Source organism: Sceloporus occidentalis, unplaced genomic scaffold (assembly GCF_023333645.1).
Source record: "Sceloporus occidentalis isolate IW3139 unplaced genomic scaffold, rSceOcc1.0.p SCAF_3, whole genome shotgun sequence".
Lineage (NCBI taxonomy): Eukaryota > Metazoa > Chordata > Lepidosauria > Squamata > Phrynosomatidae > Sceloporus > Sceloporus occidentalis.
In genome coordinates this window covers 161,583,289-161,609,794 of record NW_028316983.1, presented here as the reverse complement: position 1 = coordinate 161,609,794, position 26,506 = coordinate 161,583,289, and the positions used below count along the sequence as shown (strand labels likewise).

The 26,506-nt window shown below is 44.7% G+C and overlaps 1 protein-coding gene across 2 annotated transcripts; it reads left to right on the top strand.

The window, feature by feature from the left end:
• Window positions 1-1,599: 1,599 nt before the first annotated feature.
• NRN1 (neuritin 1) lies at window positions 1,600-22,460 on the top strand. Of its 2 annotated transcripts, none has more exons than XM_089516679.1 (3): window positions 1,600-1,990; window positions 8,616-8,760; window positions 20,948-22,458. In XM_089516679.1, exons 1-3 carry the CDS (start codon window positions 1,936-1,938, stop codon window positions 21,183-21,185), a joined length of 438 nt encoding a protein of 145 aa, XP_089372805.1. In that variant the 5' UTR covers window positions 1,600-1,935; the 3' UTR covers window positions 21,186-22,458. The 2 variants fall into 2 exon arrangements, with proteins under 2 accessions (XP_089372805.1, XP_089372806.1); XM_089516680.1 differs by lacking the exon at window positions 1,600-1,990 and adding an exon at window positions 6,841-6,920 and having other exon boundaries at window positions 20,948-22,460.
• Window positions 22,461-26,506: the final 4,046 nt, after the last annotated feature.

Here is a 26,506-nt window from a genome sequence, read left to right as displayed (position 1 = left end):
TATCTATCTATCTATCTTTTCAAGCCTTGGCTAGATGAATCCCTGGACGAAGAGCCAACTGTATCAATCCGTGCTTGTTAGGACCTTTTAGAATTCCTCCTCTGGAGAGAAAGTGGAAATGGAGGACAGGTCTCCTGGAAAAGGAGGACATGCCTGGTCACAGATGATGGTAGATCCCCCCCCCCCCCAAAAAAAAATCTGCCTTCTTGGGACAAGAAAGGAGAAGCCCTCCCTCAGATCTGGGCAGGAGAGAGCCAAAAAGGAGAGGCAGGCAGGCAGCAGCAGACCCTTGAGCCGGATTAAAATTCAGGGCAGGTACCAAAGCAGGGAGGAACTGGCTCTTTCCTCTCCCCCCTCCTTCCCCAATATTACTTCCATTTGTTGGTGACGTCATGGCCTGGGAGGGTGGGGGAGGGGAGACCCCAGAAGCCTCCTCCTTCTCCTCCTCCTCCTCCTCCTCTTCCTCACTGCAGGGGCTGGATTTGGAGGGAGGAGGGGATCCCCCGTGCTTTCCCCACCTGAGCAAAGAAGGAGAGTGGATCGCCCACGCGTGGCTTCCCCTCCTTTCCCTCGTGGCTCCTCTTCCTCCTCCCTGCCCTGGCTAGATATCAAGCTCCGGTTCCGCAGGGAGGATGAAAGGCAGCACCAGAGCATCCTTTGCCCAGGGACCACTTCAGATCCATCGCCTGCCCGCCGGAGAGAAAGGCTGGAATGGAGGACGTGTCTGCTCCCCCTGGACGCCTGGGATTTGCAGCTCTATGTCTTTGCACTTCCCAGCTTCAGAGCCTCCCCCGCTCCTCCAAGCTCCTGGGATCTGCAGTTTCCTCTCTTTCCCATTCTCAGCCCTAGTGCCTCCCCCCCCAAAAAACTCCTGGGATGTGTAGTTTTCTCTCTTTACCACTCTCAGCTATAGTGCCTCCCCCCAAAAAACTCCTGGGATCTGCAGTTTCTTCTCTTTCTCATCCTCAGCCCTAGCGCCTCCTCCAAACACAGAATGGCAAAAAGTGGAGGACCTTCTAGGGGGAAAAATGAAGGCCATGGTGCCCAAAGAAAAAAGCCTCAAAGCACCCTTATTAAAGATCAGTTCCTGCTTCTCCTCAGTCCTGCTCGAAATGTCTTGCAGATATTCCAGGAATAATGGAGGAGATTGGGGGGGGGGGGGGCTCCTAGAGGGAAGGCTGGGATGGAGGACGGGTCCTGGGCAAAAGGAGGACGGGTGGTCCTCCTGGAAGGGCGCCCCCTGGAGGAGCCAGAGAGGTCGGGAGAGGGGTCCCACAACCTCTGGACGGCCGAGAAAGCAGGATCACACCTCGAGGAGTCTATGTGTGGGTTGTGTGTTTGAGTGTGTAAAGAGAGGAGTGGGTCCTTCTCCTAGCCAGGCTGGAGCCCTGAGGAGCAGCCTGGATGCTGTTCCTGATGCCTATAAATGGCGTTCCTCTCTGCCAAGGTGCAGACATCTATATATATGTGTGTGTATATCTCCAAATAAATAAATAAATGGGGCACCAATGCTTCGGTGTCCTGATGCCCCACGTCAGGGCTGTCGGTGGGCGTGGGGCTGTCCTTCCTCTGCCCCTCCTTCTCCTCCGAGAGAGAGAGCCAGTCCTTGCTCTGCCTTGCCTTGCCTTGCCTTGGCTGCTTTCTCTTGCCATCGCTGCCCCCCTCTTTTGCTTTTGCTTTTCCACCTCTTCTTCTTCTCCAGACGTTGTTCCACATCGGGCTGTGTGTATGTGATTTAAAACAAACACACATACACACACATTACCCAAAGGCAAAGAAAGAAAGAAGAAAGTCCCTCGCCTTCCTTGGAACTTGTTGGCAATGCTTGGCGTGGAGCAGACCCTCGCCTTCCCTCCTGCCCCACTTTAAGGAAAGAAGGAAAGAAGGAAAGGATCCGAAAGATCTGCAGCCGCAAATGGTTCTACTAAATATAGGATGGGACTTAAGTTGAACGGCAGATACGTTTCTCTGGTCCTTGCTGTGCAACTAGGTAAGTCGAGGATGGGGCTTTCTGGGAAGGGGTGTGTGTATTGTTTGTGTAAATGTGTGTATGTATGTATATATGGAGAGAGAGAAAGAGAAGATCCCATTGTGGGAGAAAGGCGGGATATAAATCCTTCAAATAAATTATATATATATATATATATATGCACACATATGTATACGTATAAATATATACACACACACAGAGGATCCCATTATGGGAGAAAGGCGGGATATAAATCCTTGAAATAAATTTTATACACACACACATATGCACATACAGAGAGAGAGAGAGAGAGAGAGATGCACACCTATGCCAGAGATATAACCCAAAACCTGCATGCCTGCAAGAGCAAAAGCATCCTTCCAGATAAATCCGTCCTTATTTAAAAGGCGAATAAACCATTTTCATTCATTCGTAAGGACCTGGATCCGCAGGACGTGCTCTCTCTTTCTGAGCATCACTCGGACACTTTCCCCTCCTTTTTAAAAAGGAAAGAAAGAAAAGAAATCATGACTATTTCTTCTTCCTCTTCTTTCTTCGTTCTTCTTTCTCTCTGCCGATTTAATCCAAATAACCCAAGACCTGGATGGTTTTTCTTCCTCCCGCACACCAAAAGGACCCCTTCCCGAACTGCATCGCTCCATTGCCTCTCTTTGCCCCCAATGCTTACCTCCACAAACAACAGAAAGAGAGATCCAGTCGCTGTCGCAGCATCCTATTTATCCAAAGCTAAATTTACCCCCTTTTCATGAGAAGAAAGGTGTGGGGGAAATTAGGGGGAAAGAAAAATCCCATGTAATCGTGAATTTCACGATCTGAGGAGCTGATTTCCCCTCAAAATGGAAGAAAGAAATTCTAAGCAGTTGGAAGTTTCTGTCCCAACTGCAGTCTACAATTAAAAAAGAGAGAGAGAATGATTGTAGGAAAAACGGTTTGAGACGATTTGTGGGTTAAAAGGAAGGATGGAGAAGAGAGAAAGCAATAGAGACGAAGAGGATGTAAGATTTTTTATAGGTCACCTTTTTTTTAACACAAAATGCTTAGGGATTTGGTTTGGTTCTGTCTTAAGGCTCCCAATAGTGCCACCTTGGGCTGGTTTGGTCTGTTTTAGGGCAAGGTTGGTGAAGGGATGTTGAGAGGGCATGCCTTGCACACACAAAAAGGCGACTTTGAAGTTGGCACCATTTGGGCTGCTGCACTGAGCAAGATTTTGAAGGCTAGGGAATAAATTGGTCCCCCAAAAAGGCACCTTGGGTCTGGCAGCTTGGTTCAAAGCTCTCCTTTCTCCAATGGATACCCTTTCCACTCCTTTCTCAAGGTCTTGGCCAGGAGCGTTTCCATTGAATGGCTCTCTCTCTCTCTCGTGTACATTTGTTTTCTTTTTAATGCAAACCATTAACAAGGGATTGGGCCATTCCCTGTAGGTTTGGTTTGGACCATATGTGTTTTGTGTGTGTGTGTGTGTGTGTGTGTGTGTGTGTGTGGTGTTGTGGTCCAGAATAAGATGATCTTCCTTGCACCAACGTGCCCGAAACGGGTGACCTTTGGAAAGGGGTGCAAATGCCATCACCCTCCAACAAGAGCCACTGGGTCCCAAATCTTCAGGTCCTGGATTTTTATCTTCCAGGGGCCAAAACCTATGCAGTATTTTTGAAGCAGAGATGGTTAGGATGATGGCGGGAAGGGAAAGCAGAGTAAAGCGAAGGTGTCGTGATCCAGAATAACGCAGTAATAGTACGATGGTTGCAGAAGAGAGGAGAATTGGGCAAAGGCTGGCAGGAATTGCTGCACCATCCAAAGACTTTCCGAAAAGAGCTTCTCCCTCCCTCCCTGTCAGTGTCTCTGCGCATCTTTGGTTATGTTGGGGTTTAATTTCTTTGAAATAAATGAGGGCATTTCCCTGTTGAGCAATAAAACCCGTGTGTGTTTGTGTTTGTGTGTGTCGGGTGTCTTTTCGCAGGCGATCCTGGAAAGAAATGGGTCCATCCTTGCCTCCTTTGGCTGCAATTTCTGCAATTCGGAGGCATCAGGAAGGAGGCGAGGGGGAGAAGCATAGGAAGCAAGGAAAGGCAAGATGGAGTTAATAAAAGGACTTTATGGGGTGGGGGAAACCCACACAGCCCCAGTCTTCTTTCTACAATCCTGTCTTCCCGCTTGGTTTTGGTTTCTCTGGCTTCCCCCGACATTAGGCAAGGCAACGAAAGATTTGCCTTGCTAATCGGTTCCTCAACATCTTGATGCTATTAACATTAGCTAATTTCCTCTTGATTTGATTCGGAAGCCAGAATTGTGTGTATGTGTGTGTTTTGTGTGTGTGTGTGTTTTCCCTTCCAAAGGGCACTCTCGGTTGACCTTCCGGAGCAAAGAAGGTTCTTCTTGAGAGGGAAAGGTTGAAGAATCTCGATCGGATTCTTCTGCAGAAGCGTCGGAAAAGCCCAGTATATTCATTATCATCATCATTATCATTATCATCATCAGATCTAATAGATGTGATGATCTCTCTCATACACACACACATACACACATCTTGCTTCACATCAACCCGTTCTTTGACTCCATCCAAAATTGATGTTTTTTGTTGTCGTTTTTACAAATCGCAACGTGTGTGTGTGTGTGTGTGTGTGACTATTCCTGTGTCCCTTCCTGGGAATGATTTCTCCCCTCTGGGGCCACAACAAACTACAATTCCCAGAATTCCGTAGCATTGCTTGAAAGCCCTCTCAAGCCGCATTATTCCTACAGTGGGGCTGGAAAGGCAGCTTTAAATGGACCATCTCTCTCTCTCTCTCTCTCTCTCTCTCTCTCTCTCTGTGTGTGTGTGTGTGTGTGTGTGTGTATGTAAAGGAGCCCCTCTTTCCTCTTGGGCTCGTCTCCCTCGCCTGTTATTTGTTTGCAGGTTGCGAGTGTGGGAGCCAATAAATGTCTGCAGCCTGGGCATGTTTTGACGGGCTGGGGAGGGGGCTCGTGAAGATGGGGAGGTGGTTACTAAATCCGGCTCACCAGAGATCAGGTGGTGGAGCTAAAGGAGGAGGAGAAAGAGAAAGGGTCTCCACCGACAAAAGAGGATCGCTTTTATTTTGCGATTGGATCATACACACACCGCCCGCGCCTTTGATCTAGCAGAAACACACATCGCCAAAGCATCGAAAATCTCTAGGGAGAGGGGGATCCTTTTCAATTGCACCCCCTTTTCTTGTCTTGTCTCTAGGGCTGGGCAAAACCATTAGCCATTTGGGAGGGAATGGACAATGTCTTCCCCCCGTTTGCTATTGAAAGGCTTGTTGTGGTGGCCAGATCAGGGAGGCTTTGCTGGAGCTCTCTAGCTCAGTGATCCATGAAACCAACAAGTCGCTCATTCCCTTCCATTTTGCAGCAGGAATGATCAAGCTCCTTCCTCTTGCTCCTGTAAAGCCCCAGCAATGGGAGCTGGGTTGGATATTTGGCCTCATTTGGGGATTAATCAGAGGCTCAAAATATGACCCGACTTCTCTCTCTCTCTCTTTCTTGTTCTCTTTACGCGGAAGAAAAGGGGGATTTCTTTTCCTTTTTTCCCCCTGTCGCAAACCAGATCCACGATGATGCTCTAAGGTGTTTGGTTTTTCTGACATTGGCTTCCATTCGACTGGAAGAGATGCCTCCTCGGTGTGTGTGTGTGTGCGTGTGTGTGTGTGTGTGTGTGTGTGTGTGTATAATTCAAGGCATCCCTTTTAATGGGAGTCCCCCCTCCCCTTGGCCTTGGTTGCGGGGGATGGTCCTCAAAGAGAAAAGGGACCGAACCGGCTCCTCCCCGAAAGGGAGCTCTCTGGCTGCGGATTTTCCAGAGAGGAAGGGAAGGAGGGGTACAATGTAAGAGATGGAGGGGGGAAGATGGATAGGGGAGGATCAGGGCCCATGATGTGCAGGGAGGAGAGGGGGGGGGAGAGAGAGAGGGAAGGAAGGAAGGAAGGAAGGAAGGAAGGAAGGAAGGAAGGGAAACAGGCATGCAGGAGAGGGAAGGAAGGAAGGGGAAAACAGACAGGGAAGGAAGAAGGAGTGAAAGGAGAGCAGGCAGGGGAAGGAAGGAAGGAAGGAAAATGGGCATAGTGAGGGAACAAAATAGGCAGGCAGGAGAAAGAAGGAAGGCAGGAAAACAGGCATTCAAGGAAAGGAAGGAAGTAAGGAAGGAAAATAGGCAGAGGGAGAGAGGGAGAAAAATAGGCAGGCAGGGGAAGGAAGGAAGGAAGGAAGGAAGGAAGGAAGGAAGGAAGGAAAAAACAAGCAGGGAAGGAAGGAAACAGGAATGCAGAGGAGGAAGGAAGGAAGGGGAAAACAGGCATTCAGGGAAAAGAAGGAAGGAAGGAAGGAAGGAGAAGCTGATGGGGTGGCGGAGAAACTCGGGGAGTAGGTAAAGGGTCTCCGTATGAAATGGAAGCCTCTGAGATGTGTTTTAGTATCTTTCTGTAACAGCTTTTGGGGGGCTATTGGGGGTGGAGTAGAATGAAAAACCCAAAAGACAAGCCATCCCTTCTTCTTCTTCTTCGATTCATCATGTAAGGCACAGATTTACATGAGAGTAAGGAGCCCCCCTCCCTTCGCCTTCAGGGCATCGCATCGCATATCCTGCCCCAAATGGGCGGATCTTTGGGTACCGAGTCCTAACAAAAAGGGAATGTAACGCAAGAATAAGGGGGGGAAAACACAACCCAGTGTGTGTGGGTGTTTGCTTGGTTTATTTCGGGAAACAACCTATAGAAGGAAAGGCTGTCTATTATATCTAAGCCTGGTGGTTTCTAGTCCCAAATTCCCAGCAGTATTTTTCTCCTCCCTCTTCCTCCTCTTCTTCCTTTTAATCAGCATCATTTAAATCCGTGTCCAAGCGCCTTCCTGGGCAGATTGCTGCAGTCCCTGGAAGGGTTAATCCCCGCAGCAATGAAAGATCTCTGGAAACTTATCTGTGGGTCTTTTTCTTAGGAATTGCACTTGGGGTTTTTTTGTTCGTTTGTTTAAAAATGATCAGATATTACGAAAAGGAAAGGAAAACCTTAAGGAACCCAAACGATTCCTTTGTGCAATGGTCTCTGTGGTTGTGTGTGTGTGTGTGTGTTCAATGTTGCTTATTATTATTATTATTATTATTATTATTATTATTAACCTTTATTTATGAAGCACTGTAAATTTACACAGCGCTGTACATGCAATCTTTTTAGTTAGACGGTTCCCTGCCCTCGGGCTTACAATCTAAAAAGACATGACACAGAAGGAGAAGAGAGTGGTGGAGGGAAAGGGTAAGAGGTCCAGCAGTTCCTCTCTACCTCCGAGGCCTGGACCCAGGCAGATGGACTGGAGGGAGGGCGAGGCTTCATAATGGATGCTTGCTTGCTTATTTATTTACCGGGCCTTTCAAGAAGAACCAAAGATGGTTTGAGCCGCCTGTGATTTAGGGTGATGCTCCCTATATATAATTATTATTATGATGGGACACTTCAAGAAGAAGCCAAGGCAGTTTGGTTTGTCTGTGATTTGGAGATCAAATAGGTTGTTCCCCATATTTATTATTATAATTATTATTGGATACTTCAAGAAGAACCAAAGACAGTTTGAGGTATCTGTGATTTGAGGAGCAAATAGCTTATGCTCCCCATTTATTATTATTATTATTATTATTATTATTATTATTATTATTTGATCCTTCAAAAGAACCAAACATGGTTTGAGCTGTCTGTGATTTGGGGAGTAAATAGCTTATGCTCCCCAATAATAATAATAATAATAATAATTATTATTATTATTATTATTATACTCTTCAAGAAGAACCAAAGACGGCTTAAGATGTCTGTAATTTGGGGTGTAAATAGCTTATGCTCCCCATAGATATGCAATTATTATTATGGCACCCCTTTAAGAAGAACCAAAGATGGTTTGAGTTGCGGATTAAATAGTTTATGCTCCCCATATATATATGTATATGTATATAATTATTATGGAACATTTCAAGAACAACCAAAGACAGTTTGAGCTGCCTGTGATTTTAGGAGCACATGACACACACACACACAAACACACACATACACACACCATACAGCTCCACATTACTATTATTGTGTGGTGCAATTGTGTGTTTCCGTCTGTGTTTCATTCACTTGCTTACTTATTTGGGGAGCATATGGCATATATATATATATATATATATATATATATATCTCCCCCTAAATCACAGTTCTTCTTGAAATGTCTCATAATATATATGTGTGTGTTATACACACATTAAAACACGTATATATTATGGTGTGTGTGTGTATGTGTGTGTCTCACATGCTCCCTAAATCACAATTCTTCTTGAAGTGTCCCATAATATCTGTGTGTCTGTGTGTTTGGGGAGCCTACACAAACACACATCTCCTATCCAATGCAGTGCTCTTCAGGGGGTCAGGGAGGTCTTGGTGGGTCTGTTTGCTAGCCTTTGTGGGGCAAAAGGGGAATTAATGGGGCTGGGGGCCTCTGTGAGGCTGGGTGGGCATTTATGGGCTGGGGGCCTCTGTGGGGCTGGGGGGGCATTCATGGGGCTGGGGGCCTCTGTGGGGCTGAGGCTGAGCTGGCCCTGCTCTGGGCCGGGAGCTGTCCATCTGACGTGGTGCTGATCTGTCCCCAGCGTCCCTGGTGCAGGCGGTCAGAGCGGCGGGGAAGTGCGATGCGGTCTTTAAGGGCTTCTCGGACTGTGTGCTCAAGATGGGCCACAACATCGCCAACTACCCGCAGGACCTGGACGACAAGAAGAACCTGGAGACGATCTGCCGGTAGGCTCGCCTCTTTCCTGGCTAATCTCTCTCACTGGGCATTGGGGCTTCCATCCCTCCCATCCCAACTACTGTCCTTCTTGTTGCTGTTGCTGTTATTGTGTGCCTTTGTGTGCCTTCCTTGGCAAATATCTTCAGAGGGGGGTTGCAGAGTTGCTTTTGCGAAGGGGCAATGTGTGTGTCACGTACACCTCGAAAATAGCCTTCTGCTTGGCTTCTGACTGGGAGCCGCTGGTGTTTGAACCCTTCCGCCCAGTTTAAAAACTACCAGCTCAAAGTAGCCTGGATTGATCTTCATTAATTTGAAATGCTAAGCTAAGCATCATTATGCAAAGCTTAACAGGCCGGTTGTTTGAACACTCTACATATTATCCACTAAAACTGAAGGCATCATCATCATCATCATCATCAAGAAAATGGCGGGACATAATTGTTGTTTGAATACCCTACATATTACCCACTAAAACTGAAGGCATTATTATTATTATTATTATTATTATTATTCAGAAAATGAGGGGACATACCCTTCATATTCTTCACTAGAACTATTACTATTATTATTGTCATTATTATTATTATTCAGAAAATATTAAAACATACCTATTGTTTGAATATCCTTCATATTCTTCACTAGAATTGAAGGTATTATTATTATAAATTATTATTATTACTATTATGGGGACATGCCTATTGCTTGAATATCCTTCATATTATTCACTAGAATTAAAGGTATTATTATTATTATTATTATTCAGAAAATGGGGGGACATACCCATTTTTGAATACCCTTCATATTCTTCTCTAGAGTTGAAGGTATTATTATTATTACTATTATTCAGAAAATGTGGGAACATACCTATTATATTGAATACCCTTTATATTATTCACTGGAACGGGATGTATTATTATTATTATTATTATTAAAATGGGAGGACATATTTATTGTTTGAATACCCTTTATATTATTCACTAAAACTGAAGGTATTATTAGTTATTATTATTCAGAAAATGGAGAGACATAACCATTGTTTCATCTTCATATTCTTCACTAGATTTGAAGGTCTTATTATTATTGCAATTATTAAGAAAATGGAGCAATTCCCAGTCCTAATACCTAATGTTTGAATACCTTAATATTATTCACTAGAACTGAAGGTGTCATTATTATTATTATTATTATTATTCAGAAAATGGGGGGAATTCCCAGTCAGAGAGCCAGTGTGACGTGAGTGGCTTCAGTGCTGGACTAGGACACTAGAATACCATGGAAACCTAATGGGTGACCTTTGGCAAGTCACACTCTCTCAGCTTCAGAGGAAGGCTATGGCAAACCCTTTCTGAACAAAGGCTGCCAGAAACAAAACAAAACAAAACAAACCATGATAGCTTTTCCTTTGGGTCTCTCTAAGTCAGAAGGAAAGAAGGCACACAACAACAGCAACGAATCCCCAGTCAAAATAACACAAGATGCCTTCTAGCTTTTTCTGATGCATTGACTGGGGGTTCTTCTCCCAATTTGTTGGCCTATTATTATTATTATTATTATTATTATTATTATTACCTAATAGGCAATCCATTTATGGTGCAAATGCGTTCCTCAACTGACCTTGGCAAAAATGATATTATCCCTCCGTGTTTTTTAATAGGTAGTTTTTAATTGGAGAGATTTTTTAAGGCTCCATTTTTCCTTCTCAGGCCTTTAACACGTCAAGCTATCCAACTGATCCCATTTATTCCCCAATAATGGAAATTATTATGAGATAATGTTGTTGTTTTTTAAATATTTTTGGCTTTCAAAGGTGAAATATTGCATTGTGTTGTTGGAGGCTACGATTCCAGTGCCTTTGGTTAGCGTTGTGATCGCCATGGAGTTGTAGGTTTGATTTGACCTAGCCTGGTTTGAATTTTAAAACTCATTCTGGTAATAGGGCTGGGATTTGAACTCAGCTCTGCTCCCACATTGCAAGGGCCTTACTCTGACTAGCCATTTGCAAATCAAACATTGTGCATTAAAACCATTGAACAACCATCCTGCAAGCCACAAAACAGAAAAGCCCATTTAGGTTTGGAGGCAAGTCTCTGTGTTTCTCCTAAAAGGACCTGGCTCATCCAAAGTCTAAATCCTGAAACAGTTTACAGGCTTTCCATCCACCCAGTTCGGACTAAATGCCCTAAGTTTGAAAGCAGGTTGAACTGCAAACAAATAGTAAGCAAATCTATGTGAGAAAGCTAGTATTTTAACCCAATGCAGCCAGATCTTCTCCATTTATTGCTTTGGAAGCAAGCTTCTAATAATCGCACTGCAAAAGCCTTCCAAACCACCAAAGGGAACTGGCTTCTCTTGAAGGCACTCCACAAACGAAGACTTAAGCTCAGAAAACTAAATACTCTGCTGCATAGGATCAGAGGGGTTTGTGTCAGGCTGGAAATTAAAACTGACTCGCTTTTGGCATGAATTCTGTGGAAAGCAAAGGGACAAGTCCAGGTTTAAGATCCGGCTGCCGCCTTTCAATTTGAATCGAAATACTGGAATGGTGAGAAGAATGAGGCTGGGAGCATGGATGGGCCTTAGGCCTAAATCAGATTGAATGAGTAGGAGCCCCATTCGCTCCTCCAAAGTCAGTCCTGTTGCAATCTCTGTCCTTGGAACCCAGTTGCAGAAATAGATGGAGTACCTCTTCCTCCACTTCCACTTCCTCTCCTTCTCCTCCTCCTTCCTTCTGGAAAGTGGCATGGTCTTTCAAAATTATTCTTTTTGCATGTCTTTTTGCATGTGAAATACCAAATGGATCCATCTCACTCCTTCCATTCGCCCAAGCTGCCCTCCTTGTGAGCGCAAGCATAGCTTGCCATTTAATAATAATAATAATAATAATAATAATTGTTTGAATATCCTTCATACCATTCACTAGAACTGAAGGTGATGGTATTATTATTGCTGTAGTTATTGTTCAAATGCCCTTCATCTTATTCACTAAAACTGAAGGTATGATGATGTTGATGATTTCTTTATTATTATTGTTGGAATACCCATCATACATTTCACTAGAACTGAAGGTGGTATTATGATGGTTGTTATTGTTGTTGCTTCTTTATTATTGTTGTTTCAATACCCTTCCTACTATTCACTAGAACTGAAGGCATTATTATTATCATTATTATTTTATTATTGTTGTTTGAATACCCTTCCTAATATTGACTAGAACTGAAGGTGGTATTATTATGATTATTATTGCTGTTTATTGTTGTTTGAATACCATTCCTACTAGTCACTAGAATTGAAGGCATTGTTGTTGTTGTTATTATTATTATTATTATTTCTTTTATATTGTTGTTTGAATACCATTCCTACTAGTCACTAGAATTGAAGGCATAGTTATTATTATTTCTTTATTATTGTTGTTTGAATAACCTTACTACTATTCACGAGAACTGCAGGTGGTATTATTATTATTATTATTATTATTATTATTATATGAATACTCTTCCTATTATTCACTAGAATTAAAGGTAGTGAATAATTATCATTATCATTATTATTTCTTTCCCGCATCTCCTCAAGGCGGAAAAGAATACAAAATACAAAACACAATTGGAAAGAAAAGAAAAAAAGAAAGAAAAGAAAACACATAAAACCAACAGTTAAAATGCAATACTATAAAACACACTCATATAATACAGTCTTGACGATATACTAAAAGGAGGGGGGAAATCATGATGTAAAAATTAGTTAGAAGCTTCTGAGGAGTTTTCCTTTTAATCCCTGGTGTTGCTACCAGATTGCTTTTTCCTCCAAGAGACAGTAGCTGCATCCACACTGCAGCCATCATCCGTTTTGACCACGCTTTAACTGCCAGTTCTCAAGGCTATGGCATTCTGGGAGCTCTGGTGCCACTACAAACTGCAATCCCCAGAATTCCATAGCCTTGAGACCTGGCAGTTAAAGCAGGGTCAAAACAGATGACTGCTGCAGTGTGGATGCATCCCCAAACCATGCTGGGACTTCTCCCCCAGAACTGCAGGAGGGTGCGCGAGGCCCCGTGTGTTGCTCACCATCTGCCTTGAGGATGATCATCTGCTCCATGCAATGCGTGGGTGCAACTCCTCCTCTACCTCACCTCCCCCCCCCCCAAGAGGGCTGGAAACCTCCCTCTTTTCCTCCAGAAGAAGGAAAGGGAACATTGAAAAGAAGGTCCTGTCGGGATCATAAAACTGGTCAGCTGCAAAGATTGCGAGGCGCCTTCCTTGCGCTAGAAGGAAACGTCCTCCTTTTCCCGGACACACGCTTTGTCCGGGAGGGATTCCAAAATGTCCTCCATTCGGAACATCACTGAGAAGTACGCCTTGATCTTTCTAATGAGGGGCTGGAGCTCCATTTGTGTCCTCCTTGTGTGTGAAGACATCTGGTCACCCTGTCACCTTTCCCAGGACATTTCAACCTTCTCTCCTGGAGGAATCCCATAAGGCCCTCCATCCTGAGCATTGCAAAGAAGCATGATCTTGTTTTAAATTTGGATGACTGTTTTGAGCTTTGATGTGGCCCTTGGCCTCCAGTTTCGAGCAGGACTTGAAAACACACCTTTACCTCTCTGCGAGGGATCTGAGCTTGGCTTGGGTCATCTCCACCATTTTTCTGGGATGTCTCACCTTTGGGGCAGTGGCTTGTCCTTCCTTTTGGGTGTGTGTGGAGGAGATCTGATCCACCTGGTCAAAATCCCTGGCAAGTGTATTTATTCCTCCTGCTGCTGCTGCTGCTTTTCCTTTCCCTCTTTCCTTCTCTGTCCTTCCAGCCTGCGTTCATATTGAGAGCAGCTCAAACTCAGGAGAGATTTAGCCTTCCTTGGGGAGATGCAATTACGGCAGAAATACAGCCGGAGAGGCGCCCTCTTCTCCAGCTCCCAGCCTCATTATTTATGACAAAAGGCAAGCCAGCGTCCGACTTCGGCAAGGGTTCATAAATCCCCAGCTGGAGCACCGCCACCAGGCTCTTTCCAGGCACCCAAAGGGTTAGGCACCCAGCAGAGGGCCTTCTGTGATTGCTGCCACTGTCATCACTACTTCAAGCTCTTGTGCTTGTGTGCCTTCAAGTCACTGCTGACTATGGAAACCCTAAGGCTTCAGAGCATGTTTCCCCTGAAGCTGAGACAGTGTGACTTGCCTAAGGCCACCCAGTGGGTTTCCATGGCCAAGCCAGGATTCAAACACTGGCCTCCAGAGTCCTACTACTCCAGCCCTCCAATCACTTACACCAGGCTCCCTCTCTGGACTCCAGAGTCCCCTGGTCTCATAGTCCAACACTCAAACCACTATGACACTCTGGCTATTGATAACAACATCATCATCAACAACAACAATAATAGTATAATAGTATGTAGAGGGATCTTGTAGCACCTTCGAGACTAACCCCACTTCTTCCAGTTCTGAATCCAGAGGTAGGAGCGATGTAAATGCAAGCAAAAGAGATCTTGTAGCACCTTTGAGACTAACTGAAAGAAATACACTTCCTCAGGTGCATTTAGTGGAGTTGAAGCCAGGCACAGACATATATATGCCATTGGTATGTGAGGATGTCAATTCAAATTACAAATCCTTTGTGAATGGAAATGAAGTTGCAGGTCCAGAGCAATTAGGTAGTCTATCCTCCTAGATCCCTGCTTGGGTTAGTCTTCGGTGCTAATCTGGGGAAACCTCTCCATAAGAAAGTTGGAACAAGGTGGGAGTTGTGAGGATGACAACAAATGAAAGTGGTTTCCATTCTAGAAAGGGGAGCTGGTCAGCCCAGCACAGGTCAGGAATACAAGCTGGCCTACACATATTCCTGATAAATATTCATTACTGCTGAATCAAAAGTGGTCTACAAATATTCTTGTAAATAAGTAATTATTACAGAATCAAAAGGCCAAAGACTGTTTGCTGTCTGAGGTGCAAAAGCAAATACAGTGGGCCCTCTACATTCATTGAGGTTAGGGGCACAGGGCACCCTCTGAAACTGGGAAAACAGCAAATTACACACACACACACACACACACACACACACACACACACACACTACCTGAGAGAACAGCTATCTAGGAATCTCTAAGTTCTCCACTTTAGTCCACTTCCACCAGAGGTTGACCTCAGAATCACACTGGAGGATCTACAAATGAGTAGAGAAGCCTTTTCTCTAGGAATCTCTACATCCTCCAGTATAGCTCTGTGGTCAATGTCTGGCAGAGTCACACTGAGGACTAGAGATAACATATTAATAAAATCCACAAATAATCAAAGCAGCAAAGGTCAAGTCCTCAAATATGGAGGCCTGACTGTAGTCTCTCTCTCTCTCTCTCTCTCTCTCTCTCTCTCGCACACACACACACACACACACATCATAGCCAATGCAGGTCGTCTGGCCACCAGAGGCATCAAATGCAACAGGTGGTTCCCCTCCTCCCTGGCAGTAAACATACAACAACAGTTAAGTGTCTAATTAATTGCTCCTAATGAATTAATTTTGAAACTCCAAATTAGCTGTCTATGACAACACCTTCAGTCTTCTTCATGGCAGGGCCAGTCCTGAAAGTGTCACACAGGCATTTACACAGGACTGTGAAAAGAGGACAGCTCAGGGAAAGAGTCTGTGGGTCATCATCGACAATTTGCAGGATCTCACGAGATCAGACATCACAGAATGTTCTGTCAGCATGCCAGATGGTGGTACCAATGGTAGTAGCAAAGAACTTTGTGCAGCAGAAGTGGGAATTTTGCAGCCCATGGACTACACATGGCCCTTGATGGGCCTCACAGGCAATCCACAGGACCTTCCAAGCACCTTTTGGACTTGTGACTTCCCCTAAAAGGCCCTTATATCACCTAATTTTACCCGCAAAATATGTATTCATGTGATCAAAAACCCTATAAGGAGGACTATTACCTGCTGTTCTGGGGTGCTTCCTGCCACAAAACAGCCACATCCACCCACAACAGCTTCAAAGTAGCATGTTATTAGATCCAATTGTCCAAAATTATGGCTGTGATGACACACTGTGATTCTTCAGAATCTCCTGGGGATCTTAAAGAGTGGCCCTCCAGATTCCAGAGCTGCCCACTCTTGCTGCACATGTTCAAACATGCATATCAGTGTCATGTTCCCAAGGACCAATTTTGGAAATGAAAATAAAGTTCTGGGGCTGAGCTATGGTGAAGTCAGGTTCATGTCTGTCCTTGAGTCCATGTCAGCAAGGACAAGTATTCATAATTTACCTTCATGCATGAAAAAAATTTGTATTTTGCCAGCACTGGAGGCAGATTACAGTTTTAAAAGATCACATTCTTCACATTGACAACCAAAAGAAGAACCAGCAGCACTGTAAAATCCTAATCATCAACCTTCATCAGGCTCAGCAAAATAGCCTGCTATAAAGGTCCTCTGGAGATCTCTCTCCACAGTCTGAAAGAGGCTACACTGCTAAGGAAAAGTGGAGCCAGAACTCACAAGGTTGAAGTATGCTTTAACAATGAAGGCTCTCTCTCTCTCTCTCTCTCTCTCTCTCTCTCTCTCTCTCACACACACACACACACACACACACACACACACACCTTGCTTCCTGTCATCTGCAGTTGTTGTGTCCCTTGAAGTTATTTCTGGCCTGTGGTGACCTTAAGGCAACCCTATCACAAGGCTCTCTTGATAAGATTTGCTTTTGCCTTCCTCTGAGGTTGAGAGAATGTGACTTGCTCAAGGTCACCCAAGGTCACTGAATGGGGATCTGAACCCTGGTCTCCAGAGTTTGCTTTACTCCAAGGCTCACACCACTACACCATGCTGGCTCTCCAAAAATGCTCAGAGTAACCTAGAGAAAATGGATTTTCCCAGCAACAATATATTCTTGTGTATTATCTTTGTTGTTATTCAAATTATTTGGAGAGTAGCCTGATCTGGAATTAGCAGTTAAGATACATTAGCTTTACAAAAGCCCTACTTGTGGTGAAAGCTGAAACAGTTAGAGCTGATTTGTCAATATACATACAACACAAATGCCCTTCTTTTTAAAAACCTTGTTTTAGATATGGTTTTGGGGACCATCATGAGAATCATCTGCACTTCAAAATAAACACGTTCACCCTTAACTAAGGCGCCATACAGACAGGCCAAAATAAAGCTGTTTCAAATCACTTTGGAGATATGCTGTTTAAATGATGCATGCATCCTAAGAGTCGGGAAGTTGTGCCAAAGCTGTGTTCCAGTCCTTAGGACTAGATCATGGCTTTGGTGAGGCTTCGGGACTCTTAGGACGCATGCATCATTTAAACAGCATACCTCCAAAGTGACCCGAAGCAGCTTTATTTTGGCCCATTTGTATGGGGCCTAAGTTTCTAAGCATTATATTACAAACAGAAAACTATAGGCCCCAGTTGCTGCAGCTGTTTCATTTTCATCCTAGTGCTGAAATAATGGGCTTGGAAGATGTTTCCACTGACTTAGCATTGGCTTCCAAGTTAAGTGTGCTTAAAGGCTCATGCTCCAGGATCTACATTCAGATAAAGCTGAAGGAGATTCATGAAAGAGTAGCCAGCATCAATCAGGAGAGAGCAAAGGACTTGATAGCACCACTCTAAAAGCAGATAGAGTTAAAACAATGGCAGACTGCCAATGAACACCAGGTGCTGTATAGGCTATGGTCCAGAGGAAGGAACTGGCAAAACCATCTCTGAGTATTCCTTTGCTAAGAAAACCTGAGGAAATTCATGGGGTCATCATAAATGGACAGGTGACTTGAAGGTGTGCACACACACAAATGTTAATAAATATGGAAAACTTGGCATGTGTCTTCAGTGAGGGGGAACCTTTAGCCCTCCAAATGTTTTAGGCTGCAGCTCCTACTGTTCCTTACCATTATCCATGCTGGGTAGGACTGATGGAAAAGTTGTGGATCAAAACATTTGGATTGTCAAATGTTTCCCATCCCCACTATAATGCTGCCAGAAAATAAGTAGCAGTATTTATACATAAGGTTCCTTCCAAGCATTGTTTATACTTATGTCTGTCATAAACTGATCAGGCAGCCAAACAACTAATAGCACCTGGACTGTGGAACTACAAGTTTAGGTATATTTTGTGAACACTGGCATTTGCAACTTATGTGATAATTGAGCAAACACTACCCCCAGACCTTTTTTCATTGAGAGCGGTAATGGTTGGTGATTTCCATGTTAGTTGGGAAGTGACTCTGTTTAAAATAACCCCATGAAAGATATGATTCATGGCAAGTGGTCATGAGATTTCCTGTGCCACCCAATAGATCAGAGCCTGTACACCTCTAAATATCAGTTGGCGGGCCAAAACACTATGAAAAGGCTCTTGACTTTGCCTCCTATTTGTAGGCTTCCTACAGGCTGCTGGTTGGCTGCTGTGGGAAACCGGATGTTAAACTATGGAGCAATGCTCTAATCCAGCAGGGTTGTTCTTGGGCTAGGATGAAAAATAAATCTCAGGAAAATTATCTTTTTCAGATTATGACATCCAGAATCCCCCAGTCATCACCACCATTGGCCAGAATAACTGTTGCAGTCTTTAAAAGTCATGTTCCCAGGATCTGCATTCTGTTGACAGTCTGTCCCAGCTGGTGACTTCAAGATATATCAGTCCATCATCTCCAGTCACTTGGCTAGTGACCATATTGGCTGGGAATGATGGAAGATAGCATGTCTGGAAGGCACACTTATCTGGGGGTATGAGTCTTGTTGAATGAAATCCTACCATGTTGGGCAAGGCTGAACTCTGGAGTGTCCAACAGATGGCCTGCAAAGCCATTTGTTTATTTGTTTGTTTGCTTTTTGCTCAGTGAATAATTGATTAGGGCCTAAATACTCTAAAGGCACCAGAGCCTGTCTGATCTTAGAAGTTAAGCAGAAACAGCTATGGTTAGTCCTTGGATGGGAGACCCCCAACAAATGCGAGGTGATTTTGCGGAGAAAGGAACTGGCAAAATCACCTCTGAGTATTCCTTACCTAAGAAACCATATAAAATTCATGGAGTTGCCATAAGCCAACAGGCAACACACACAAATAATTGATAAATAATATTAATTTTAGTGAATCAACTGATGGCTCTCTCAGTTGTATGTAAAAAAAACCAACAACCCAGTATTTATTGTTTTGTTTTTAGATAGCACACACATGCTCAGTGGTTCCCAAACTCTGGTCCTCCAGATGTTTTGGACTACAGCTGCCAGAAACTCCAGCCAACTTGTCCAATAGTCAGGAATTTTGGGAGCTGAAGTCCAAAATACATGGAGGATCGACGTTTAGGAATCACTGCCTGGGAGATGTCATCTTCAAGGGGGCATTTGTTTTGTTCACAAGAATACGAAAAATAATAGATTCATAGGCCATCCAGTCCAACCCCCTGCCATGCAGGAACTCACCATCAAAGCACTCCCAACAGATGGCCATGCAGCCTATATTTAAAGCCCTCCAAAGAAAGAGACTCCACCACTCTCTGAGGGAATGTGTTACACTGACAAACAGCTCTCAATGTCAGGGAGTTCCTCCTAATGTTGAGGTGGAATCTCTTTTCCTGTAGCTTGAATCCACTGTTCCAGGTCCTGTTCTCTGGAGCAACAGAAAACAAGCTTACTCCCTCCTCAATATGATATCCCTTCAAATATTTAAACAGGGCTATCATATCACCTCTTAACCTTCTCTTCTTCAAGCTAAACAAACCCAGCTCCCCAAGTCTCTCCTCATAGGGCATGGTTTCTAGACCTTTTACCATTTTGGTTGCCCTCCTCTGAACATGCTTCAGCTTCTCAAAATCCTTTTTGAATTGTGGTGTCCAGAACTGTACATGGTATTTCAAGTGAGGCCTGATCAAGGCAGAATAAAGTGGCACTATTACTTCCCTTGATCTAGATTCTAGACACTATACTTCTATTGATGCAGCCTAGAATCGCATTGGCATTTTTATGTGCTGCACCACACTGTTGACTCATGTTCAACTTGTAGTCTACTAGGACTCCTAGATCCTTTTCACATGTAGTTTCATTCAGCCAGGTGTCCCCCATCCTATATCTGTGCATTTCATTTCATTTTATTTTTTACCTAAGTGCAGTACCTTACATTTCTCTGTGTTGAAATTCATTTTGTTAGCTTTGGCCCAGCTTTCTAATCTATTAAAGTCATTTTGAATTTTGATCCTGTCCTCTGGGGTACTAGCTATTGCTCCTCCAATGCTTGTCATCTGGGATTTATATAAGCACTTGTATTATCCATCTATCTACCTGCATGTCTATATATCTATTGTCTGCTGCCTGATTAAGGAGGACCTCAGTTCAATTGAATGTTTGTAAGTGATTGACCTGATTAACCAAATGAATACTGAAACTGTATCAGACTTCCTCAGCCTGGGACCCTCCAGACATCTTGGACTCCAACTCTCATGATTACCAGTCAGCCAGATATGGTGGGAGCTGTGATCCAACACCTCTGGAGGGCACCAGATTGGGGAAGAATATACCTGTAGTCAGCTTATTCTCCAAGTGTGGATACTTATGTAGTCATAAAAGCACCATCCATGAGTGAGAGGGTAGCATCAACAGACTAAAGGAGAAACCCCCAAGATGTGAAGAAATAAAACAAGTGTGGAGATGGTCAACTGTAGCCTTCTGGGCATTGTTAAACTGTGGTTCTAACCAGCACAGGTGAAAGATCATGGAGCTGCATTCCAGCAACACCTGGAGGGCCACATGTTTCCCATCTCTGCTTGGGAGAGTGACTAAACTGAGGCCACATTTTTAGTCTGTAGATGCTGCCCTGGTGGCACAGTGGTTCAATGCCTGTACTGCAGCCACTCACTCACAAACCATAAGGTTGTGAGTTCAATCTCAGTCAGGGGGCTCAGGATTGACTCAGGCTTGTTGTAAACTGCTTAGGGAGTGATTTAAGTGCACTGATAAGCAGTATAGAAATGTACTTGCTATTGCTATTGCTACCCTCTGGCTCATGGATGGTGCCTTTATGAGTGCCAAAGTATCCACACTGGGAAGGTAAGTTGACTACTACAGGTCTATAGCCTTGATCCTTGGCAGTTCCAGCGGAGTCCAAGGGGGCTATGATGCAAGGGTGGGTGGGTGGTGGGGATGAAGTAGGTGTGCTCCATGCTGACCCTGTTGCCTCCTCCTCCTCCTCCTCTTCTCTGCCCACTAGGTATTGGGACGACTTCCATGCCTGCACCCTCATCGCCCTGACAGATTGCCAGCAGGAAGGGGTGGCCGACGTCTGGGAGAAGCTGAAAGAGAAGTCCAAAAAGCTCGACTACGAGGGCAACCTCTTTGTCCTGTGCGGGAAGAGCAAGGGGGCCTCCTCTTCGGTGGCAGGGCTGGCCTCTTTGGGGGGGCTGGCCCTGGCCCTCTCGGCCGCCTTGGCCACTTGGCTGGCCTTCTAGCGAGCAGCCGCCGCCTGCTTCCCACGATCACCGCCGACACGCGTCCACCTGGGCCTCCCTCTTCTCTCCTGGGCCTCCACCAACCAAAGGAGGACAAGTCGGCTCCTCTTGGGGTGGATTGGAACCACAGCCACACAACCACGCAACCACACAAACGGAGGTGCGGCCCGTCGGAAGGAAGGACTCCAGGAGGGAAGAGAAGAGAGGACTGACTCACTGGCCACCCAACACCACGCCACCGATCTCTCTCTTTCTCTCTTTCTTTTTCATCCCCTCCTTCTTCATTCCCTCCTTCCTTCCTTTTGCCTCGGATGATGATGCTTTGCCAAACGCCAACAGCCAAGACCGGACCTCAGCTTGATGCCTCTGTCCAGACCAAGGTCCTTTGGAGCCTTCCTCCTTCTCTTCCTCCTCCTCCTCCTCCTCTTTCTGTGCGTGAGTGCGTGAGTGTGCAAAAGAAATCTCAGGAAAGGCTTCCAGCCACCACCGAATACTACTACGACGACTCCTACTACTAGTAATACTGCTACTAATAAAAAAGAGGCGTGCATAGGTAATAATAATAGTAATAAATAATAATAATACTCATGAAGAATGCTATTAACGGGCCTATTGTCGGCCAGGCGAGGAGGGGCTCTTTCGACCGCCAGGAAAGAGGGAAGGGAGAAGGAGGAGAGGAGGAAGGCAAGGAGGAGGCCCAGGAAGAGGAGAGGGAAGGACCCCCCAAGGCCCAGGGAAGCCTGGCTCTCTTCCAGGGTGGATGCCGGACTCGAGATCCTCTTTCCTCCAAGGGACTCTCGGGACGTTTTCGTTTTCACACCGTTTTCCTTTTTGTTTTTTCCCCGACGCGTTTTTTCAGCCATTCCATTCCAGAGACACAAAAGAGACACGACTTCTTCTTCTTCCTCCTCCTCCTCCTCCTCCAGTCCTGGAAGGAGGGAAAAGGAGGGACAGAGGAAGAGAAGGACAAATGGAAAGAGGGCTGGGGAAAAGGAAACCAAACAAGGAAACAGCAACGCCAGAGAGAAAGAGAGACAAGAGAGGAGAAAACGAAGAAATGTCGACCCGATGAATGCTGCTAAGTTTGCTGAGAGTTGAGCTTTACTTAACTGTCAAGGCATCTTTTCAAATGTCACTGCCTTTTCTTTCTTTTCCTTTCTTTCTTTTCTTCCTTCCTTCCTTGCTTCCTCCTCTTTCTCTTTCTTTCTTTCCTTCCATCCCTTTTCTCTCTCTCTTCCCTCCCTCCCTCCCTCCGTCCTCTCTCTCTCTCTCTCTCTCTCCTTCCTTCCTTCCTTCCTTCCTTCCTCCTCTCTCTTTCTTTTCTTCTTTCCTTCCTTCCTCCCTTCCCTTCTTCCTTCCTCTCCTCCTTCCTCTCTCTCTCTCCTTCCTTCCTTCTTTGCTTCATCCTCTCTCTCTCCCCTTCCTTCCTTCCCTCCCCCTCTCTCCTGTCCCCTTTCTTCCTTTTTTATTTCCCTCTCATCTCTCCTTCCTTCCTTCCTTCCTTCCTTCCTTCCTTCCTTCCTTCCTTCCTTCCCTCTCTCTCTTTCTTTCCTTCTTTCCTTCCTTCCTCCCTTCCCTTCTTCCTTCCTCCCCTCCTTCCTCTTTCTCTCCTTCCTTCCTTCCTTCTTTGCTTCATCCTTTCTCTCTCCCCTTCCTTCCTTCCTTCCCTCCTTCCTTCCCTCCTTCCTTCCTTCCTTCCTTCCTTCCTTCCTTCCCTCCCTCCCTCTCTCTCTCTCTCTCCTGTCTCCTTTCTTTCTTTTTTCCTTACCTCTCATCTCTCCTTCCTTCCTTCCTTCCTTCCTTCCTTCCTTCCTTCCTTCCTTCCTTCCTCTCTCTCTTTCTTTTTTTCAGTCTCCTTCCTTTTCTTTCTTTTTAGGGGTAAAAAAGAGGCCTCCCCCCTCTTCTCTTGGTTTCGACCTGTTCCACCATCACCATAAGATTCCTGATCATCCTACAGTATCGATCACAAGGGGAGAAGAAGAAACAAAAAAAGGAGGGGGGCGTATACATTAACCTAAATTGTTCAAGGAAAGTACAATAAACACACAGCCTAAAGGGTTTCGCGGGGAGGGAGGGGCGGGCGGGCGGGGAAGTCTTCAAAAGAGCCTTGATTTTAAAAGACAACAAATGTAATTTAAGAAAGTTTATTATAAAGTCAATTCAGCAAAAAAGAGAAAAAAGAAAATTATAAAAGATTTGCTACAAAGTATAGAAAACAAAGGTATAAAATAAAATTATTGTTTGAAATGAGGATGCAGTTTTATTTTGGAGAAAAGCGAATGTATTTTGTTATGCATAGTGTTAATGTAATAATAGTATGTATAGATAGATATATAAGTGTATATATCTACAGCTGCAAAGGGATCTTGTAGGACCTTGCCAGGTGGCAGCGTGAGCTTTCCTAGACTTGGGCCTATTTCCTCAGATATATAATATATAAGGATTATATGGTATGATGATAAGTCACTGAAAGGGGCTTTTTGCAAATGAATGAGCAAGTTCTTTGAAAAATAAATATACTTGTGTTGGGTGGGAAGGTTTTAATAGAGCGATAATATACTTGTCTGGACCTGATGTATGTTGGAAGGTGGGAATGTCGGCTTTACAAGTAAGGCTGCATCCACATTGCAGAAATAATCCACTTTGGTCCCACTTTGGTGCCACAACCAACTGCAATTCCCAGAATTCCATAGCATTGAGCCAGGGCAGTCAGAGTGGGGTCAAAGTGAATTATTTCTGCAGTGTGGATGCAACCTATATTTCCAATGGTTACTTATGAGATCCAAAAAGAGATGCCTCTGGGAGGATCCCCATTCATTTCAATGGACTCTTCATTTCAAGGTTAGCAATCCTCCATGTAGGAGAGGACATTTGGAGAGGACCAATAATGAGGCTATAGCCATAAGTGCAGAAAGAAAGCCGTTTGACCCCGCTTTAGCTGCCATGGCTCAATGCTATGGATTTCTGGGAGCTGTCATTTTGTGAGATGTTGAGCCTTCCCTGTCTTGGGGGGGAGTGCTCTGGTGCTACAGCAAACTGCAGATCCCAAAGTCCCACAGCATTGAGCCTTGGAAGTTCAAGTCCAACTGCTTTCTGTTTGCAACCTACCAGCATTGTCCCCTAGTTATTTCTGCTCCTCTCTGGTGCCACTGCAAAACCCAGAATCCCCTAGCATGGAGCCAGGGCAGTTAAAGCGGTGTCGAAGCGGATTATTTCCACCGTGTGGATACAGCCCAGGAAATGTCTTTCCAAATTTGGATCCTAAAACGAGTTGGAAGGAGAAAAGCGAGAAGCAACATCCTTTTCCCAGTGCTTTGACCTGGTCTGATTTCTCCCACAAAAAGCATCAAAAGCAAAAGAGAGAGAGAGTACATGATGGAGGCTCTATATTTAGCTTTCAGCTCGGTTCAATTTCTTCTTGCTCAGAAGGAGAAGTAAAAAGGAAAGGAGGGACATTATTAATAGGGGGGAACTCAACCCTCTGATGCTTTTGACCAAGCCATAATTAATAATTAATAATAATAGTAATAATAATAATTGATGGGGGAGCACACGTGACCAGATAGGTCCTAATATAACCCCAAAGGAGGACAAGGCCCTTCAAACTGGAGAAAGTAAAAATGGAAAAGAAAAGCTACAAGCTAAAGAAAGAAAAGCTCAAAGGCACTCCTCCTATCAATGTCAATGCAGGCTTCTTAAGTCCTGGAGAAGGCGGTTTTGGGATGCCTCCTGGAGAGGAGAAGCCTGGCATGGAGGACGTGTCTTCTAAAAGGAGGACGCTTCCTCCAAAAGAGAGCTGGAAGGCTGAGCTGGGAAGCTCTTCTATTATTCATGAAAGGCAGCCCAGCTCCAGCTGCATTGGCCAAAGCGCAAGGGACTATTTATAGCAGCCTAAAGAAAAAGAAGAAGAAAGGATCACATCCAAGAGGAAAGAAGCTTCCCCCCCCCCCCGCACCCAAGGCTGCATCCGCACTGGGGAAATAACCTGGTTTGGTACCACTTGAACTGCCATGGCTCAAAGCGACAGGATTCTGTGCATTGTAGCTTTGCTGTGGCCCCAGAGCTCCTCTCCTTCCTCCAAGGGACTGACTCTCAGCCACCCAAAAGTGTGCCCTGAATGAGAAGCCAGGAGCCTTGCAAATGTGTGGTAGATTTGTGGGGTGTGTGGTCACATCCACAAAACAACAACTCAGGCTTTCTTCTGGCCATGCCTTTCCAACCCAGATATCCTCACCACAAAGGTGGGCAAGGCACTGCCAAAAATGTAGGACACTCCAGACAAAAATGGATGAGCAGGCCAAAGAGAAGCAAAAAGCACTAGTATAAATGCTCCAAATTGAGGACATTTTGGAATTCCTCCTGGAGAGAAGGTGGGAATGTTGAGCATGGCCACTCTGTCCTAACCACAAAGGAGGACAAGGCACTGCCAAAAATGTAGGGTCTTCGGGAAAACATGTAGAGCATTGCCAAATAAAAGCTAAAAGCGCTAGTAAAAATGCCCATTCATAGGACCAAAACAGACTGCAGAAATAATCCATCTTGAGACCATGCAGGGGTTAGCTGTGTTGGCCATTTAACAAATCCAAACAAAAATCCATCAGTGATACCTTTATTGGCCAAGCAAAATTCGCATTCGCATGTTTGACCTCTCCATCACCAAAATGTTCCTGATGCAAAAACATGGAGACTTCTTGAGGAATCCATGGTTCTCTGCCTCCAAAGAGGCCTGCGACCTCACTGGAATGGAGACATACTGGATTGCAAAAGATGCAAATGGACTTTAAATCTCCTGGACTTTGAAGACCTCCCTATTGCTGCATGGCCAGAAGGAGGAGGACCCTGCCTGCAAAAGATATCCTCTCCAGCATAACATCTTTACTAAGGACTGGAACAACATGCAAAACACCTCTAATTTCCCTCCTGTTTGGTTTGTGACATCTTGCCTGATGAAGAAGCCCATGGAGCTCCAAAAGCTTGCAACAAGTATATTGTGCATTTTGGTTGGCCAATAAAGGTATCACTGTTTGGTGGATTTTTTTGTTGGCATTTACTCAATGGCCAGCACAGCTACCCCTGTGTGTCTTCTGAATCCAGATCTGACTAACATCTCCAATTGTTTTTCTTTCTTCTCCTGTTTGGTTTGTAACCTCTTCCCTGATGAAGAAGCCCAAGGAGCTTTGAAAGCTTGCAGCAAGTATATTGTCCATCTTGAGACCACTTATAGTTAACTATATAAAGTATATAGTTTATAGTTTAGCTATATAGTTATATATAAAGTATATAATTTTGATATATAGTTTTTTCTTTTTAAAATGTGTTTT